The 19669-nt window shown below is 40.7% G+C and overlaps 2 protein-coding genes across 11 annotated transcripts; one reads left to right on the top strand and one right to left on the bottom strand.

The window, feature by feature from the left end:
- The first annotated feature begins 47 nt into the window (after positions 1 to 47).
- Positions 48 to 3465, top strand: pigb (phosphatidylinositol glycan anchor biosynthesis, class B). Of its 5 annotated transcripts, none has more exons than XM_023995557.3 (12): positions 48 to 246; positions 638 to 767; positions 871 to 988; positions 1102 to 1206; positions 1312 to 1442; positions 1619 to 1759; positions 1869 to 1920; positions 2029 to 2111; positions 2375 to 2439; positions 2538 to 2757; positions 2875 to 3055; positions 3146 to 3465. In XM_023995557.3, exons 1-12 carry the CDS (start codon positions 135 to 137, stop codon positions 3257 to 3259), a joined length of 1452 nt encoding a protein of 483 aa, XP_023851325.1. In that variant the 5' UTR covers positions 48 to 134; the 3' UTR covers positions 3260 to 3465. The 5 variants fall into 5 exon arrangements, with proteins under 5 accessions (XP_023851325.1, XP_023851322.1, XP_023851324.1 ...); XM_023995554.3 differs by having other exon boundaries at positions 2029 to 2240; XM_070445444.1 differs by having other exon boundaries at positions 169 to 251; positions 2029 to 2240.
- Positions 3466 to 3544: 79 nt separating this feature from the next.
- On the bottom strand, positions 3545 to 15405 carry LOC111969406 (cell cycle progression protein 1). Of its 6 annotated transcripts, none has more exons than XM_024147300.2 (11): positions 15281 to 15405; positions 13768 to 13860; positions 13288 to 13402; positions 12940 to 13025; positions 12627 to 12837; positions 10013 to 10336; positions 9834 to 9872; positions 8679 to 8797; positions 6385 to 6510; positions 4732 to 6092; positions 3545 to 4647 (listed from the first exon to the last, which is right to left on the bottom strand). In XM_024147300.2, exons 2-11 carry the CDS (start codon positions 13825 to 13827, stop codon positions 4455 to 4457), a joined length of 2634 nt encoding a protein of 877 aa, XP_024003068.1. In that variant the 5' UTR covers positions 13828 to 13860; positions 15281 to 15405; the 3' UTR covers positions 3545 to 4454. The 6 variants fall into 6 exon arrangements, with proteins under 6 accessions (XP_024003068.1, XP_024003069.1, XP_024003067.1 ...); XM_024147301.2 differs by having other exon boundaries at positions 13768 to 13838; XM_024147299.2 differs by lacking the exon at positions 15281 to 15405 and adding an exon at positions 14809 to 14908 and having other exon boundaries at positions 13768 to 13838.
- Positions 15406 to 19669: the final 4264 nt, after the last annotated feature.

Raw genomic sequence — 19669 nt, 5'->3', positions numbered from 1 at the left:
CTTGACAATCGCATTTACTTTCCTAGGAAACGTCTGACGTCATCTACCTACGAGCACAACACGGAACTAACGTGGATTTTGGTGCTGCTCGAATTAGCTACATTATATGTAGTTAGTTATAGTTTATCTAAGTAATGGAAAAGATTCGTGCACGCTTAAATATTGGAAGCAAATCAGAGCCTGTTAAACTGAGGAAACGAAAATCCCAACTATATAGTAAAGAAGAAACATGTCCTCTTGATAATGGTACGGTATGTGCCCTGTTTGGTATAGCAGCTATCATATTTCTAGCAGCAGACTGAGAAAATGTCAAACTGCTGTTGATGATAAAAGTATGAATGGAAGTAAAGTTTACATTGCTTATTTTGAAAGACAAAAGCTAGTTTAGCTAGCTACATCAACATAAATAAGAATGTGTTCTTAACTGACTTGCCTAGTTAAATAAATAAATACAAATTAAATTGAAGTAGGCAACAGGTGATCCAGGAGCATGCAATGGTACTTGCAGTTTCAGAATGCTTGAGTCTTTCAAATGACTAGTTGATAATGGATGTAATTACCAATGCACATCTAACACAGGTAGCCTAACTGGTGGAGAGAAATCTGACATGTTTTTGTTTTTTATTCTTCTCCTCAGGTGTATTGGGGGTCCATGTCACTGTCTTCACTGTGGCATTTCGTCTCATCAACTGCTTCCTGGTCCAGACCAGCTTTGTCCCAGATGAATACTGGCAGTCCCTCGAAATCGCTCATCTTATGGTTTTTGAATATCCTTGCAACAAAAAATCATATAAAACTTTAAGCAGTACCCTTCTAATAACCTTTTTGTGGACAAGTCTGTGTATTCTGCTAAATCCTTAATAACTTCACCTATGGCTATTTGACGTGGGAGTGGACAGCAGGTATAAGAGGGTTCTCCTACCCTCTCTTTTTTGCAGCTATATATAAGATATTGCACTTCTTCACCTATGACGCAGTTCAACTCTTGGTAAGTCATATTGAGTACATCATCTTTTGCAGCAATTTATAGTGCTGATGCGAAATGCATTGCATGTGACCCKATTGTCAAAATCTGTACAGTATATATTGTGGATTCTGCAGGTATGGCTACCTCGAGTTGTGCAGGCACTGCTTTCTGCATTGGCTGATATTAAACTCTACTGTCTTATCCAATCACTGGAGCATTCTGACGTTGCCAAATGGACGGTAAAAACAACATGGACTACTTTGTTTCTCATAACCTTTTCACTTATTCCAATCCTGGGGAATGTGGGCATGTGACAAAGCCTCTTTCTCTCTTTTTGTTACTAGTACCTCTGCCAGCTCTGTTCTTGGTTCACATGGTACTGCTGCACCAGGACCCTGACCAACACCATGGAGACCACACTCACAACTCTAGCTCTCTATTACTATCCTCTGCCTGGCTCTAAAACACACAGCAGGTTGGACCTACACCTCTACACAACTCAAACATAAAACAATTTCACTTCCTGTGCATCTATAAGTATTTCCCACTACACGGCAAGTTACAAAATACCTTCAGAAAAAGTATACCTTTTAATGACGCTCCATTAATAATATTCTGTTTAAAACAGATTTTGCTTGTTTTCTTCCGCAGTACAAAATATTTGATCCTGGTTGCCTTGGCAGTCATTGTTCGTCCAACAGCCTTGATTGTGTGGCTTCCTCTGTTGGTTTTCCACTTCTGGCAGGAAGATAACAAGCTGAAACTCATAACTCACCTTTGCCTTCCCATTGGGTGAGTGCTTTGATTTGAGAAAGACTATTGTGCCTCAGCTGCAGAGTGAGGTTTTCATGCCATACATAATGTATTTTTCAATTATTGAATGAGCCTCTCCTTCATATAGGGCTTTAACTCTTGGGATTTCGACATTGATTGACTGCATTTTCTATGGAAAGGTAGGAAAAGCATTGTTTAAAAAATAATAAATMAAAGGTAATTATAAATCACAAGCTGTAATGTCTGTGTTAATTAACACAAGTTCCTTAAACCATTTTCTCTTGCAGTGGACCCTGGTGCAGTACAACTTCCTTAAGTTGAATGTTTTTCACAACGTGGCTGAGTTCTATGGCTCTCATCCATGGCACTGGTACTTTACTCAGGGTTTTGTGGTCGTCATTGGCCCTCATCTTCCTTTCTTCCTGTATGGATGCACACTGGCTTCAAAAAGATACAGAATCATGTTAATAACAATAGTCTGGACAGTAATGGTTTACAGGTATGGTCTTTTTCTTTTGTCTTTCTGTGTTGTGTAAAGTGCACTTACTGTAATTTATGGGCCAAAAACATCTTTGTTAGACCATTCAAATCATAGGGAATTTCAGAATTTGCACGTTTTTCTTCTCAATACAGTTGTCTTGCGCACAAGGAGTTCAGATTCATCTACCCTGTTTTGCCTTTCTGCATGGTATTTTGTGGTGAGTGCTAAAATTTCCTGAAAGATTCCAATGACTGCAAGTAACTAGCAACGTACAGTCATACCCTATACACGACACGGGGTCTTCGTTTATTGCAGGGATAGCTTTGGTGAATCTGAGAACCTGGAGACGGCCTGCCGCATGCGCCTTATTGGTCTCCAACCTAGTCCCAGCCCTGTACACAGGTCTGCTTCACCAGCGAGGCACACTGGATGTCATGGGTCACCTCCAGACCCTGTGTGACGACAGCGATCCTTCAACACCTCCACTGCCTGAAGTCCTCTTTCTAATGCCCTGTCACTCTACACCTTTCTACAGGTAGGCGGTCAATTTTTTTGGGCTTATTTACTAATGGTCCTTTTGCATGAGTAAGAACTGTGACAAGCTTAGAGCTGAGGCAGTGCAGTAAATAATCAATATACATTATTTTTGTAGTCACATCCACTGTCCAATGAAGATGCGTTTCCTAGAATGTCCACCAGATCTCACAGGAGACAAGACCTATGTCGATGAAGCTGAGAGATTCTTCGCTGATCCTCATCATTGGTTGAGGACCTCATTTCCTTATAAGTCAATGCTGCCAACCCACCTGGTGTTCTTTGATGTTCTGGAGATGGTTAGATACTCTGCATTTTGTAATTCAAGACTAATGACTAATGGCTCCTTCACTGTTACAATCATTTGTATTATCTTTTTCTGTCCTCAGGAGCTCTCTGCATTCTTGGATGGGAATAGATTTATGAGAAGTACAGAAATATTCCACACTCACGTTCCTGAAGGACGAGTTGGAAAAAGCATCCTAGTTTATCAAAGGCACTGAACGCAAAACACTGAAGAGAATGAGAATACATTTTTAAGAAGCACAAAGATTTTCCCATACTTATGTATCTCAAGGACGAGTTTGAAGAAGCATCCTAGTTTACAAAATGCACTGAACAGAACCATCTTGACCWTTGGCACGAGCCATTTGGAAGTTAATCAAAATGGATCTGTATTGTAAAGGAATAAACTATAATTAAAACTGAACAGATTGATCTTTTAAACACTGAAAATAATGCAACACTTAGCCAGACAGTTTACTATATTAGGGGGGGAAAAGAAGCAGTCAATATTCACTTTTATTTTATTGGGAAGCTGCAATTAATTTTTAACAGCACATCTGTAAATGAAAGAAAATAATCAGCCTTAGTAAAACAAGCCATAGTTGGAATGTTACTGAACACAGTTGCACTTTATCTCACCATTTTAAACAAATATGTAATGTAGCAGCAAAGTATACAAATCAACTGTGGAACCGGCATCTTGCATTATTCAATACTATGTGAAAAAAAGTATTTCTCAGTGGTTTTGCTACTTAAAGTTTTACTGCACACAACAGTATCAATGTCAGCAATTGTTTTGTCCATTATCTCACAATTATCAATGTCACCTAATGACAATTTGAAATTGAAATTAAAGTGTATCTGTCAGTGCATAACTCTTCAATGCCACTGACAAAAATACTATGCATCCAATGAATCATTATTCATTCACAATAGGCCTAAATGTAGACAATTAAAATGGTAAACTTTAAAAAATATATTTTTTAAACAAGGCCCAAAGAGAAGAAATGTTGTGCAAATTAGTCAGTGATGGCTCTTAAAAAGAACATGTAACAAATGACCTGATGACAATGTGTACTACAGAGTTAGCTACTGTCAGATTTACTTACTGTATTCCCATGTTTAATTGCTCTAGTTAGTCATATTTAAAGACAATTCATGGCTAAATCATTGCAGCAATAATTTTCTTTGTGCTCATGAGATTAGATGCAGTTAGATACACCACCATTGATACTAACCTAAGGATTGCTTACACAACACAGGAAGCAAGGTGACATTCAGGCAGCGTTAAAAGAACATTGTGCAAAATCACAAAAACAGAAGAATAAGAAGGATTTCCATCAAACACATCCTAAATAGACTTTGCAACTACAATATCAGCCATCATAAAAACGGATTCCTTAGGTAAGATTCTCAATATTTGGGATCAAAGGGCATAGGACCCAACTCTATTTTTACATCAGCCATGTGTCTGTCTGTGTTCCGTCCTGCTCTGCTCCACTTCCTCTCTCTTTGTGGCCGGGGCCGGGTCCTCTGATTGCGCTGCTGCTGCTGCTTTGCTAGCCTTTCTTCTTTAGTATCCGTATCTGGCCCCTCAAAGGGTCTACTGTGAGTTGGCGAACAGAAATGTCAGAATATGGTAATACACAACATCCTATTGAAAAAACAGTTATGAAAACTATAAACTTACCTTGACCCATAACGTTTTGAGTAGGTATCTCCAAAGAAGTGCCTGTAGACATACTCGTCAAGATCTTCAAAGACGTCATCGTTGTGGCCATGGTACTCATCCATGTCCTCCAGGTAGTCTTCCACACCACTAACAAAGTCTGTGAACAGCATCTGATCGTGGATGAAGACGCCYTTGTGAAAGAAATTMTTWATAAAGCTCTCCAGCTCAGTCCAGTGGTGGAAGTGGTCAACCTCCTGCTGGAGGTAGCTGTGAAGCAGCTGGTTGAACTCATCTGCTCTTATGGGGTCCATSGCTTTGTTGAAGAGGCTCATGGATTCTTGGTAGGCACAGTCGAAAACCCCAGAGCAACCTTTGGGCACTCCTCTTTGTTGTMGCTCAGCSTCTGGGTCCTCCTCAACTTTACRCCCTGACTTCCGGGTGTTACGGTGTGCCTGGAAAGAGTCYTCAGTGGATTTACGAGGGTGACGATGCAGGGGCTTGTGGGTTKTGGGCTGCCATGGTTCCTCCTCTGAGTGCTTGTTTCCATGGTCTCTATGATYCTCCTGCTGCTCAGGCTTGGCATCCTTCCTCTCGTGAAACCTCCGATTGTGAGGCCGGTAAGTCTTGTCCATCATACGCGAAGCAGAGTCCTTGAAGTGGCGGAAGGTGGATTTCACAGAATCTGAGAACTTCCTCAGATTCTCCTTCACAGCCTCTTTGGCTTTCGTTATCTGCTCTTTGTGATGGTGCACAAACTCCTTGGTGGAGTTCTTCACCGCATCAAAAGTATCTTTCACCTTCCCTATCACGCCATCCTTGGACTTCTTGACTTTGGCCTGCTTGTCTCCCTTGGCCCTCTCCTCTTTGGTTTCCACATAGAGCCTCTCCCAAAGGTCGGAGCGCTGCTGCTCAAAGCTCAGCTTCTTCTGCAACTCCATGAGCCGTGACTGCAGCTCCTTTGTCTCCAGGTCGGCCTCTCCTCCGGCCCTGGTGTTGCGGCTGCTTAGCTGCTCCCTTAGCTGGTCAGTCACCCTCCGCTCATTATCCAGCTCCCTCCTCAGCGTCTGGGCATCAGCCATCAGGGCCTCCCTCTGGCTCAGGAAGCTACGGAGGCGCTGCGTCTCCTCCTCCAGGTGGTCCTTCAGCCTCTGGTTCTCAGACAGTATGGAYTCGGCCCCGGCCCCAGTCTCCTCCAGGTCTCGGATCTGGGAGCGCAGGTTCCTCAGCTCCTCCTGAAGGGTGGACAGGGACTCCTCCTCACGCTCCAGGGAGCTCTTCAGCAGCTGGTTCTCCACCATCAGGTGATTCTGCTGAGACTCAATCTTAACCCTCTCTTCACCAGTCTGCTTCAGTTTCACGACCAAGTCTTCTTTCTGGGCCTTGTTTCAAAACAAAAATACATTTGTTATGCATCCATAAAGGAGTATTAGCAAAACGCTTAACATATGAACAACAAGGGGAACAGTTAGGCTTAAATTAATAATGAAGATGGTTAAAAGTGAAACAATGACATAACATTTCTTCAGTCTCACGAATAAACGACAAATAAATGAATGGTGAATTTTGTTGCAGTATTTGAATCTTTATTTAGATATTAGTCCACCTTCAATTTATATGGAAAGACCCACCACTAGTGTTAAATTTGAACCTTAACCTGTACTTGCATGTTACCTGTAGCTGGGCCTGTTTGGATCTGAGATCCTGGTTCTCTTTAGTAAGCTTGTCGATAATCCCTGTGAGAGACAGCATCATGTCACTCTTGTCCTTTAGGTCTTCTCTCAGACTCTTAACCACGTCCTAAACGTGTGGAAACAGCATCACCAAAGTGAGCAAATGCATTGCTATAAAATGAGAATACACTCTTAAGCCTCATCTCACGCTACAGTTAAGTGGAGTGTCAAAAATGTTTCAAGGGGGCAAAAAGCCATCAAAAACAAATCGTAGAGAATCCTTGCATATAAGAATATTGAAGATGAATAGTTTAAATGTGAAATCACAAAAATATAGCTGRGAGCAGCAATATGAAGAGGGTTCACAGGATGACAAAGGAGAAAATATCAGTTGGATAACAAAGCAAGCACTTTATCATGTAGGATCAATCTTCCTTTATGTGCAATCAGTTAAAGCATTGAAGATGATTATAAAAGTATTTTTAGCATATGTGCATCTATAGGTACAGTGGGGTCATATTTAATGCAGAGAAAAAAACGATTAAAAGCCTTTTGTAATGAGTCTAAACACAACATCTGGAGTGAATCTGATGTATGGTTCATGAGGAGAATATGCCTGCAGATGATTTTGAGCATTACATGACTTGTTAATAGTTTCCTTTGAACAAATTCAATGTGGTTCATCTTAAGGATGTCCATGATAGCGATGACAAATTTCAAGTTGCTAGGCCACTATGGAGTATATTTACACTGGTTTAAATGGACACGTAAAATCTGATTTTGACCAATCCCCTCGTCTTTCTCAAACTAATTTAAGACATGTACCATGGGCTTACTTTCCAAATGTGGTGTCATTTAGTCCTATGGTTCATGAGAAGATTTTTGAAGTATTTTAAACCTATTTTAGCATATACGCATCTACTGGTAAAGTGTGGCCATCTTTGAATGCATCAATGTTAGTTACTCTTTAGGGACTATTTTGATGAGTCCAAAGACCACATTTGGAGTGAATCTGACTTTTAGCCCCATGAGATTTTTTATGATTATTTTAAGCATTAGCTTTACATAGTCAAAAGTTAAATGTTAAGTTCTTATTTTTAAAGATATCAATGCCAAGCTGTCTTTGATGACCCTAAAAGTTAAGTTGATAGGGGATTGTGAAGTGGATTTAAATGGACACGTAAAATCTGATTTCCTGATTATCAATAACTCAGCCATCTTGTAACCAATCCCTTAGCTTTTCTCAAACAAAGTTAAGAGATGTACCATGGGCCTAGCCTACATGCCGAATTTGGTCCTAAAAGTTTTACAAAATGTTCAAGATGGAGCAAAATATATGCTGACAGACTTTATGGGTCCTTGAGGGAAATTTGTTCAGCATAAAGAAAGACACCTTGATACAAAGTTTCAAGTATCTTGGTTAAACAYGGCGGCAGATATGAGGGTTTAAGTGAGATTGCTTATAACACTGCCACCTTTAGGCCAATCGGTGCAATTATTTTTGTCTAAGTTACTTATGTCCTGTAGATTCTGTGTGCCAAATTACAAAAAATGTTACCAATCAATGCTTAAATTATTTGACCAGGTCAAGAAAAAAAATCTACGCATAACAATAGATTTCACAGCATCGCTGTGAACCCTGAAATATAAACCACAAAAACAAGGATAGGTTACACAGTATAATATAGGGGGCTTGCAATGTATTTCAATACAAGGACCTCATTGCCTAAAGAAACATTTTGCTACTGTGTGTCATATCAAAAACTATTTGAGATCAGTGGAAAATGTAACAAAGCTAGATAGTGTTTGACCACAAAAACAAAACAAAAATCCTTCCATGTGGTTGGTGAAGATACATTATTTTGCTCTCTGGAAGGAGCTTTAGTTGAGGCATAATCATACTTACCATAAAAGTTAGATTTTCTTAAAATAATAGTGAAATGAGTTCTCACTGAGCATTGCTGTAAAAGTTGTGGATAGATCAATTTAATATTGAAATGCTTAAAGTTCTTCCTAAAATATGATACTGATAGTTCCAAATGTGACATTAGGACTACTGGCACTTCAATGCCTAAAATCTGCATGTGTTCAGTCAAAAAGAGAGAATTCTATAGCTGAAACAAAGTTCACCAAAGATATAAATAAAAACAAAAAGAAACAGAAAAGTTAGGAAACCGTTTCTAAGACAGAAAAATAACATGTATTTTGTTTTATTATGCTAGTTTATTTGAGAAGGATAATAGAGGGAGGTGGCTTATGATACCTAACTGTATGTATCAAGAACTCTTTACAGACCTTGTTGATGACATTTGGTCCTTTATGACACTGAGGCTGCAGATCTCTCGAATTACCAAGGTCGTTCACTCCACAGATCTTCTCCACAATCTTCTGTCTCTCCTGAACCTGTACTGTGCCTGTGTTAGAATGAAATATTAGGCATTCCCTTCATTTTCCATAAGCATAGACATGATTCACCAGATGATAACACACATTCAAGAATAGTAACACAGAAGCAGAAAAGGTTGGGAAATGTCCACGTCATGTTAGGTGCAATAAAAATGGTTCCCATTCTTGGACAAACAAAAATGTCAAGACTTATCCATGCAGACCAATTAGAGTTTCCAAGATTCAAAACTATTTGGTGACATTGGTCAGCAGTGGCAAAATGAACTCAATAACAGCAATTTGTTATTGTGTGTATTGTTATTGACTTATGACCACACTCACTGGCAAATTAGAAAACCCCTGACATTCCATGTGTGGGATGTAGGTGTTGAATTCCCTGACCCTTGGGAAATTGGGAACCCACTGTTACCTCACCTTACCAAAGAAGACAGCACATGAAAGTGATATACTACCACACAAAAACAGAAAATAAATTGACTTACATTCAACATGAGCATCTGGTTTGTAGTCAACTCACAAAATGTGGCACCCCTCTATGATTAAGTTTATCAGTCATATTCAGCATGTCACCTTTCAGCCAGCTCTGAGCCAATAACATTGGAAAATTGATTGCTTATTGACCACAACCCAGATACTGTATTACATTTTTACATTTTAATCATTTAGCACACTCTCATCCAGAGTGACGTACAGGAGCAATCAGGGTTAAGTGCCTTGCTCAAGGGCACATCGACCCTCTTAACTGCTAGGCTACCTGCCGCCCTATGACTAAATTATTTGTTTCTACACAAACATTCTGATGAGGATGGATTCAAGAGGTCAACAGAAGCACTAATTTTCTTTTCACTATCTTAATAGGATGTGTATCCTTTCAATATGATCAAATATATCTTCATGTAGGCACTTGACATGCTTTGCATAATCCCACTAAACACACATAGGTTTAGTTTGTGCTATTCAAAACTACGATGCGGTGATGACACACGACATTCACATGACATTATCATCACTTATGCGCCTAAGCAAGTTGAGTTTGACAATTACCCTCAAACCATCCACTCCATACTGTACCTTCAAATTTTCCTAGAACACAAAACCAACATGTTAAAACTGCTAAAAACAGCCCTCCTTGTGAATTACTTTTACCAATGATTCCATACTCATAATTAGAAACATTGAAATTCTTCATCACATATTTCCCAAAACTTTCCCATGATGCTTACCATAGAAGTGACCAAAGCCCATGCTGATGGCGATGATGAGGGCTAGTAGGATACATTTGTTAAGGGTGCCGCTGATATGGCCTTGAGGTGGGGGAGCAATGTGAGGTTCCTGCTGCACCTCCTCCTGTACATCCTTCTGCTCCTCCTCTAGAGTCTCCTCTCGGTCACTGTGGCCAGACTCCTGCACCTCCTCTCCATGCTCAGCCACAGAGCTAGTGGTGCTCTTCCTCACCCTGCGCCTCCGCACTACTGGGGTGACCTGCTCTCCTCCCTCATCCTCACTGCTGCTGGAGTCTGCAACCACAGGCTGCTCCGCAGGGAAGACTGCAACATACACACACCCACACAGAATCATTAGTGCACTGAACCATAATTACAAGGTAGACATGTAGGTTGACATGCTTGTAAACCATGCTTATGCTGCTAAAATAATTAACAGCACATTGCTGCTTGAAATATTGTTTTAATTGCCCTCATTGATCTAGTAGCAAAGTGCGGTCCATGGCAATATATCACGTCTCCATTCAATTCTAATTAAAGAGCGACTGCCCCTAAAAAGATACTTCTCATTTTGAAAACGGCCTATGTGGCATCGATATGAGTCAGAAACAGTTATTCTACTGTCAAAATTGACTACAAAGTGTAAATGGGATCWTTTTGGTCATAAAGTCAGTCTCGTCCAAAATTAAGATTTGTGAGATAGGGAAAAAAATGTATGGGTACCGTAACAGTTTTCCTTGGGTTGGGTTTATTTCAATCCTGCCCACAGTTGGCAGCACCAAGTAATCATCAATTCAGCGCTCAGCTGCAGGCGACCCCATCGTAATGCCCATGGTCAATTTGGTTTGACATTTGATATCCCTATGAGGCTATTTAGGGACCATCAATAAATTACACAATGTACTTGGGACAATATAAAAAAAATGTCAATAGCTCCAAATTTACTTACTTAAAAACCTCATACCAGCTATAAATTGTGGAAATTCAAATATTGAAAGCATTGAATGAGACAACTAAAATATGGGCCAATATTTTCATGTTGGACATTTACACAGTCATTTATTGATGGCCCATAACTAGCCCTAAAGACAGGCTATTCAATGTCAAACCAACTTTGCCACAGTGGCACACCAGCGACTGAAGCTAATTGGCTAAATAAGTTGGCTAACAGTAACTAGCCTAGGCAACATCAAGACAAGACCTGGTTAGCCTTTCAAGTTATCTAAAAGGGTGAGTGATTGTGTACTGTTTTGGCAGAGTGAATGTACAAACGCTTGCCACGTGCGAACACACACACACACACACGAGACACTCACATTAAACCACCCCCCCAAGACAACTCTTATTTGGCTTCGGTCATGGCTGCTGCATTTCTCAATGATCAAGCCAAAAAACTAAGCCAAATCAGGAAGCTCAGGCCCCCTTTAAAGCCTATACATAGTTTTTTGTAAAGCAGGGCTCTCCAACCCTGTTCCTGGAGAGCTACCGTCCTGTACGTTCACTCCAACCCTAGTTTATCACACCTGATTCTAATAATAGGCTGGTTGAAAAGCCAAACCAGGTGAGTTACAACTGAGATTGGCGCAAAAACCTACAGGACGGTAGCTCTCCAGAAACAGGGTTGAAGACCCCTGTTGTAAAGCTAGGCTTCATGACATTGGTGCACATTAAACTGGGGAAACAAAAATAATGCTTTAGTCTTCCACAGGAAATGCCAAACTTGTAAAACTGSCACACATTGCTGTGAAAAATGTGCTTATGTTTTGAWTAAKAATAACAATTGATTGCAAAATCCGATTAAGACATCCCTCTGGTAATAGGAGCAACATGTAAACAACATGCCTCAGTATCAAGTTTAATCTAGGTTACATGATCACAGAGGTGACCACTAGCCTAAAATTAAAAGAGAAATACAGGAGATCCAGACTAACAACTAATCAAATATTCTGATAATACATTTTATTTCAGAAAAATTGTATATAGGCTAGGCTAATTATACATCAGGTATATCTGTCAAACCAATTAGATTTTGCCAAATCATCACTGGGGCAACTTCCAGTTGTTAAGTCTAAACAAACACACATCATGCCGAAATACCACGCAAGTGTTTTGTTTCACACATTTAGTGGCGGTTGCAACACCTTTCAAAACAAGCAGAACTTGTTTACATCATCGGACAGCATTTGCCCTGACAACAGCTTATCAGGTTTAGGCCTGCTACACTGTGTTGAGCAAGACAAGCAGCACGCTATCATATTCACACCAGTCCAGTTTATACCACCTGAGAGAGAACGGCTGCCAGACATCTGCCCTTTCAGATGACAGCCCAAGTCCCACAGACTCTGTGGAAGCTTCCAGTGGCCCATCATCAGCCTGGCTTTAGGACAAGGGGAAAGGGATAGGAAGGAGTGCTTTGTTGGTTTCTTCTGTTTGTCGTCATGCCCTATCTGTTCTCTAATCCACTTACATTGCTTGATCAGACCATCAAACCTTGCATGGAAACATCTCTAACTTTGAACAGCGAAGATAGATACAAATGTATCTAAATTCTCCAATTTACCTCATACTGGAATTCATTGAAACTTCCCCTAAAGGGTGTGTTGGTTTGCCCTACCAGTCTCTGCTGCGCTGAAGGTGTACTGGCTGCTGGAGGAGGTGCCCAGGTAGAGCTCCTCACTGACTGCTCCCTCCTCCTCCTCCTCCACTGTCTGCTCATCCCAAGGCCCGAGCTCAGTCTCCCTCGTGTCCCCCAGAGTCACAATGTCAGAGTGGTCGCTGGAGGAGCACAGAGTCACATGCTCGTCCCCGGCCACCTCACCTCCAGCCTGCAGAGGATATTKCACATGGTTGGCATAGGGACTGGAAACATAGCGACATGGGAATCATACAAATATACAGCCGAAGAATGTTTTGTTTTTATCCCTCACCTCAGAAGCAGACAATGTCTTGTCTAACGTTTCTTCTTTCAGAGTGGCATCAAGAGATGACTCACCTCTCTCCTCAGTGCACTCAGCTAAAACACATTTAGAGGACATTTAAAATTTGAAGACAGGTTGAGTACACACCATCTACTGTGGGCAAATAACATCTCAATACCGCTATAAATGTGTTTCATTACATATGGTTAAACCAAATTATGTAGTGTTTTTCTGATACATGTATATTACAATGTTGTAACAGTTTTAACCCAGTCATCAATATTTTTTTTGTAATAGGCCTAGATATTTCAAAGTGCTTTAATTTGTCACAACAAGGCATATGGTAACTCCTCCTACCAGAGAGAGAGGTGGGTTGGTTCTGCAGCAGCTCTGGCTCCAGCACTGCGCTCTCTGGGAGATCAGACCCACATTCCAGGCCGTTCTCTGGCCCCAGAGCCTCAATATCTGAACCCTTAGAAACAAGCCTATTATATTAGCCTACCACATTTCAGACAATATGAAGGCATACTATGATCTCCAGTTCACTACATTAACCATCAGACTTTCAAATTAATCTAGACAGTCGGCATAATGGCAATGACTGGCATAAAGGCACTCAAGAAGTAACTAAGACGACATGAAACTTTGAATTAGTAAGTCACTGTAACAGTCATATCCATAGGCCAGTCCCATTAGAGTGCACTGAGGAATTTCAAGGGCTCTGGTTCCTAGTAATGGACTATTGGTCCTACAAGGGTTAGCTGAGAGGGACTCGGGTGCTCAGGCTGATGGAGAATCAAGTAAGGACTCAGGTAGGGTCAGGAAGACTTGACTTACTTCATTACTTATGATAGTCCACCCACAGGAGGACTCTGTGTCACTTGAGCTCTCTGACATGGCTCCGCCAGCTGGTAAAAACAATGGAGCACACTGTAAAAAACACATTGGGAATAAAACATTTTGCACAAGAGGAACATTTGAATACTCAAATGCAAAATGTATCATTCTGCATAAAACCACGGTTCACTGATATTACATTGAGATAGGAGAGTTCACAACAACAGTACACAGACATTGCAGCATAATGCATGCCTTGTTGACAGGGGAATGTCTAGCTCTCAAAAAACATTATTCTCCATATAGAGGTTTTTCAGCCATTACATTCGCCCACATTTGGCTCCATGTAAACTACAATTCATTGACATCCATATAAAAACTCCTTACTCAGTATGCGAAAAAACACCACCTAATGGAGGGAGACAGATTTTCTGCCGAGTTGGGCCTCTCTCTTCACACACGGGTGTTCTAAACACACTAGATACCTAACAAGCACTCTAACGTGGAGATATGGCTGTGTGGGAACACTAACCCTATAAAAGGTGTCTAGTAATTTACCTTCGGTTTTTTATAGGGAATCTTTTTTCTTGCACTGATATGAAAGACACGTTACTTATATTTCCAAAACAGTACCGTAAGCGATGCGTGTTAATGTTTAGGGTAAGCGTCCGGGCACTTAACACAACTCTCCCGGTCAGAAGATACTATCGTCAATAGGCGCTAAAGTAGTTTGCGTCTATGAATGGTAGGGGATGTCATGCTGACCCCATTTGATGGTGAATGATTGCATCAATGCCCCACTTTTGGGGAGATCGAAAACTGTTCGTATGTTTCTCTGTATCGGCATAATCTTTCTGCAGCAGAACATGATAAAAMAGTTGATACAGTAGTGGTTGTCTAGAATGTGGGTTGTGGGGGATAAATGTCAATCCCACCACAACAACAAAAACATTTTGGAATACTGTTACTTTACCTCCTAACTAGTTTACTGGTGAACGAAAACGAAGCCTAGTGAGCATTGTTGATATTATTTAAACAAACCGAGTTTGGTGTGCATGGTTCAATGCATGGGGGCCTTCGTAGCTGCACCGTGCAAGATTGCAATGCTGCCATCGGTCCCTGCGATGTCGCCAGCTAGGTAGCCAACTACGTTACAATTAGCACATGAGTCCAATCCGCAATCGATCATTCAATAAATGGATGCCTGGATATATAGCCAACTAATGTTACATATGTAGCGTTATTATATGCACACAACTAATAATTATCATAAGAAATTACACAATCTGGTGAAAATGCGAACGGAGGGGTGTTTTCTGCAAACAGCTGCTGTATAGACTGAAATTTAAACAATGTATTGCTAGCTACCTAACAGTAATAGCTAGCCGCTCGCACAGTTAGATACACTAAGGTGTACTAACGTTAGTAGCTAACTTATCCTACTCTGTAACGTCAAGAAGTATGACTTACAAACCACTCTAAKCGATAAAACATCAGACAGTAATATCATTACCCAGTAAGTTTTCAACGTAGAAAGTAAGAGTTTCTGCAAACGATTCTTGATATTGCAGTTACAATTGCGCTCTCATAGCTTCATCGATTTCAATTCAACAACAACACAATCAGCGTCTCGTCAGCAACACTAAAAATAATACTTCCGGATCACGGAACTTTGAAAATGTTCTAAATAAAAGTCTCACGCGTAATTGTAGAAAAGTGTAAATAACCTGTATTTATTCATGATATATGAAAAATAACTGTTTAAACATTAACAGTGAAGGGGCAGGCAGCAGGGTAAGGTCATGGGGGAGAAGGGGGCAGGCAGCAGGGTAAGGTTCAGGGGGAGAAGGGGGCAGGCAACAAGGGTAAGGTCAGGGGGAGAAGGGGGCAGGCAACTGGTAAGGTCAAGGGGGAGAACGGGGCAGGCAGCAGGAGAAGGTTCAGGGGGAGAAGGGTGCAGGCAACAGGGTAAGGTCAAGGGGAGAAGGGGGCAGGCAGCAGGGTAAGGTCCGGGGGGAAGGAGGCAGGCAACAGGGTAAGGTGTTGGGGGCAGGCAGCAGGGTAAGGTCAGGGAGTGGTAAGGGGAGAAGGGGCAGGCAACAGGGTAAGGTCAAGGGGGAGAAGGGGGCAGGCAGCAGGGTAAGGTCAGTGAGTGGTCAGGGGAGAAGGGGGCAGGCAGCAGGGTAAGATCAAGGGGGCAGACAACAGGGTAAGGTCAGGGGGAGAAGGGGACAGGCAGCAGGGTAAATTCAGGGCATGCTCAGACACTGAAAGAGAGGACACAAAGACCTCTGGATTATTATGCTATTTCAATTGCAATTAATTATGTTATGTAGCACAGTGAAAAGATTGATAATGCATTTTTTAAGGAAGTTCTGCAATTTTGCAATGGCCAACTGCTACAAAAAATACAGAAAGGATTTGTGTCGGGCGGCTTAAATGGAAAGATGAGAATTTTGATATAGGCCTATGTGCTTGTGTTATGCAGCTAAAGGAAGGCATAGGTAGGGATAGTAAAGTGGTGGAGTCTGTGCCGGACACTGGTGTTAATCAGGTGATTGAATTAATTGAGTCACGGGAAGGAGTAGTAAAGGGTGGACCTAGTGCTATAGTAGGAGTTGACTGTACTGATAGCGACGCTGTTGTCTGTAGTGAGAAAGTTAACTATGGAGTTGACCGTACTGATAAAAGCATAGATCAGAATAATTTGACACAACAGATTATAAATACTGTTGAACCCCCAAATTTGACACATAAATTGTATGGGGGTGGTCGTGATGTTGGGGAGTACCAGAAAGTTAAGACTTGCCAAAGAAAGGGGGGGAAAAATACAATACGTGTTTAGATTATTATGCTAGTTCAATGGCAGTACATGCCGTCATGCAGCATAATGACACATATGAGTTCCAATTTTGTGAGGAAGTTGCCAAAACTTTGCAATGGCCATCTGGAACAACCATTGTCATTAATCGTAGTATCAAAATTCTTAGGAATATGTGGAACAAGAATAGAAGTAAAATTCTAAGTCTTGTTAATGAGATTGAGTTGACAAACCCTTTGAGGCTGTGACACATATGTAATGACATAGGAGATAAGCGTGACAGCACAAACTTAAGTCAGTGCAACACAGTCAAAGACAGTACACTAATTGATAAAAACACCAATCAAACACAAGAGTGGGAAGGAGAAATGCAGTGAAACATAAACATGGTGAGGAATGTGTCACACATTAAAAGAAACGGGGCAGCAGCGTAGCCTAGTGGTTAGAGCATTGGACTAGTAACCGAAAGGTTGCAAGATTGAATCCCCAAGCTAACAAGGTACAAATCTGTCATTCTGCCCCTGAACAAGGCAGTTAACCCACTGTTCCTAGGCTATTGAAAATAAGAATTTGTTCTTTACTGACTTGCCTAGTAAAATAAAGGTAAACATTTTTTTTTTACTATTTTGTTTCTGTAAATGACCATATAAAAGTAAATGAGCAATGCTAGCATGTGATATCCGTGCAAATTGGTATCAATTTGATTGTGTTGGCCTATCTCCAGATAGTCAAAGGGATGTAGAATTTGCTACTTTTCTATGCAACTCAGAATCATGTGAGTTCATGTACAYCCATTGCAAAATGGATTTAGTCTTAAAGCGGACTGTGACACATTTATACATTATATTGCTAGTGACAACAAGGTGAAATTAAACAAAATGGTACAAACAGAGAATGTAAATTAGGCTCAGGTTCAAAACCTATTGCCTGTGGAGAGTTTAAATGATGGAATGTCAACTGCTCAGAGAAGACCCTCAGACTGCCAACTTAATATGCTAAATGTACACACTTTTGAGGATAAAGAATCTGCTTCTGAGTTTCATCCTGATGTAGCAAATAATTCATATGATGAAGTGTTAGTGGTGCTGCTCAATCAAATCTCAGAAACCCAAGATATTGGGAATTAATACTACCACTTAAAGATAGAAAGTTGTGGTACAAGTTGTCATACAGATGAGGAAATCATAAGCTCTATGACAACTGATACAGATGCGCAGCATGTAACTGGAGAGGTAGGTTGATYTCTAAATAAGCAGGGATACACTGAAATGTGTTTTGTCAAATTAGCCAAACTTTGGATGGTTCAGGCATACCACTCCAAATAATGGTGTGTTTACATTGACTTGTGATGAGTGGAAGAGGGTCCATTTGGAGAGAAATGGTAGGTACAATATTTGGTTAGTAGAGAACCTACTGAGTCTTTTGCGCCTCATTGTAMCTTAGACAGTAAACGTTTTCCTCTACAGTGATGCAGTTCACTGTATATGGAATACATATTGAACTGTATCACTGTAGAGGAAAAAGTGAACTGCATTGCTGGCTATGTTTTGTTGCATTGGTAAATAGTCACAAACTCTTAATTACCAAATAATTCGTATTTATTAGCAAACGATAATAAGACAACTGCTGGGTACAGCACATAATGGGTTCACAGAACTAGGATAAGACGAGGCTTTACGCCACTAGAGGGTGCTACTAGGACAAGACACATGAGGCTATAGTCATCCAGGAATACAGCTCAAGCAAACTGGAAATAAATTGAAACCGTGATGGGATCTGTAAGAACCAAGAAAAACTTGTAAGCATAGCACCAGTCCTATACATAATATACAATTACATATTAAAAACATAACATTCTTTATCTTATATAGAGTAGTAATTCTCTTTAGTTCAGATTTTCTGATGTAGTTATAACAATTTTTACATTATGCACTATGGCTATGCAAAGCTGCAAAAAATCATACAGATAGCGTTTTACCGCAGACTTTTGTTTTGGAGAAAAAAGGTCGAACCGGAAGTCTTAATGTTGCCGCCGGGGCGCGAATGCCGCTGTCATGACGCTAATAACAACACAGACCTTTGCGAAACTGAACAACGTGTAACATGACGAGGGGGAATTGTAGATTTAATTTTGAGCTTGCATGAAATGAGCACATGTCGTTTGCCAAAGTTGGAAACTACAGCTCCCAATATGATATGGTTTCTGGATCACGTGATTGACCAGCTGAGAAATATATGCGTGATTATAAACAAACATACTAAACTCATGATTTTAGTCTACTGCAATGAATATATGTCAATGGGTTGGCTTTATTCAATACGCCCAACTTTATGTAAGGTTTGTATAATAATACACACAAGGCTTAGAATGAAGAGAAATTAAGCAAGGAGGTTGATCCTTCCGATCTAGTACATCTACTTCAACTGTCGCGTCAAAACCGTTGCAAAGGAGGGTAGCTACGGTAACCAACATCCTGAATCCATGACAGGTATGTCCTCACCAACCAACTATCAAGGTAAGTCTTACTTTAGGAGTTTACAAAGTTTGTCTGAACCTTGTAGTGTTTCGTAAAACAGGGTTTCCAAACTCGGTCCTGCCCCCCTGGGTGTTCTGGTTTTTGCCCTAGCACTACACAGCTGATTCAAATAACCAACTCATCATCAAGCTTTGATTATTTGAATCAACTGTGTGCTAGGGCAATAACCAAAACGTGGGCCCAGAACCGGGTTTAGGAAATCCAGTCATAACGCATGCTGATATTCAGAGCAGAAGACGGAAAGAGATAACTAGGCCCAACTCGGAGGGGGGGAAATGAATGAATGAATATGAATGGCTTATTTGCTACATTAGGTTTATTTGAATGAATAGAAGTTTCGTAATGCTCAGGTTGTTATGATATAATTACGATAKGTGACATCCCCGCAACTTTGACAAAAAAACAAACACTTTATATCGGAGATGGCTATGCATATTCATGTATGAGGCTAGTTGCATAACATCTCTACATCGAATACAGTCGGTCGACGTCAACAACCCTCATCGACTATTTTTWWAAAGTATTAAAATAATGAGATGTATCT

Source organism: Salvelinus sp. IW2-2015, linkage group LG10 (assembly GCF_002910315.2).
Source record: "Salvelinus sp. IW2-2015 linkage group LG10, ASM291031v2, whole genome shotgun sequence".
Classification (NCBI taxonomy): domain Eukaryota; kingdom Metazoa; phylum Chordata; class Actinopteri; order Salmoniformes; family Salmonidae; genus Salvelinus; species Salvelinus sp. IW2-2015.
Note: the sequence above shows the minus strand (reverse complement) of the source record. Positions and strands in the feature narration are given on the sequence as shown.

Bases quoted from the DNA above. Each gene is read 5' to 3' on its own strand.
- pigb (XM_023995554.3), top strand. From the start codon at position 135: ATGGAAAAGATTCGTGCACGCTTAAATATTGGAAGCAAATCAGAGCCT. The intron at 768-870 runs ATATCCTTGCAA...TAATAACTTCAC, and splicing joins GCTCATCTTATGGTTTTTGA to CTATGGCTATTTGACGTGGG. The intron at 2,241-2,374 runs GTATGGTCTTTT...TTCTCAATACAG, and splicing joins TGGACAGTAATGGTTTACAG to TTGTCTTGCGCACAAGGAGT.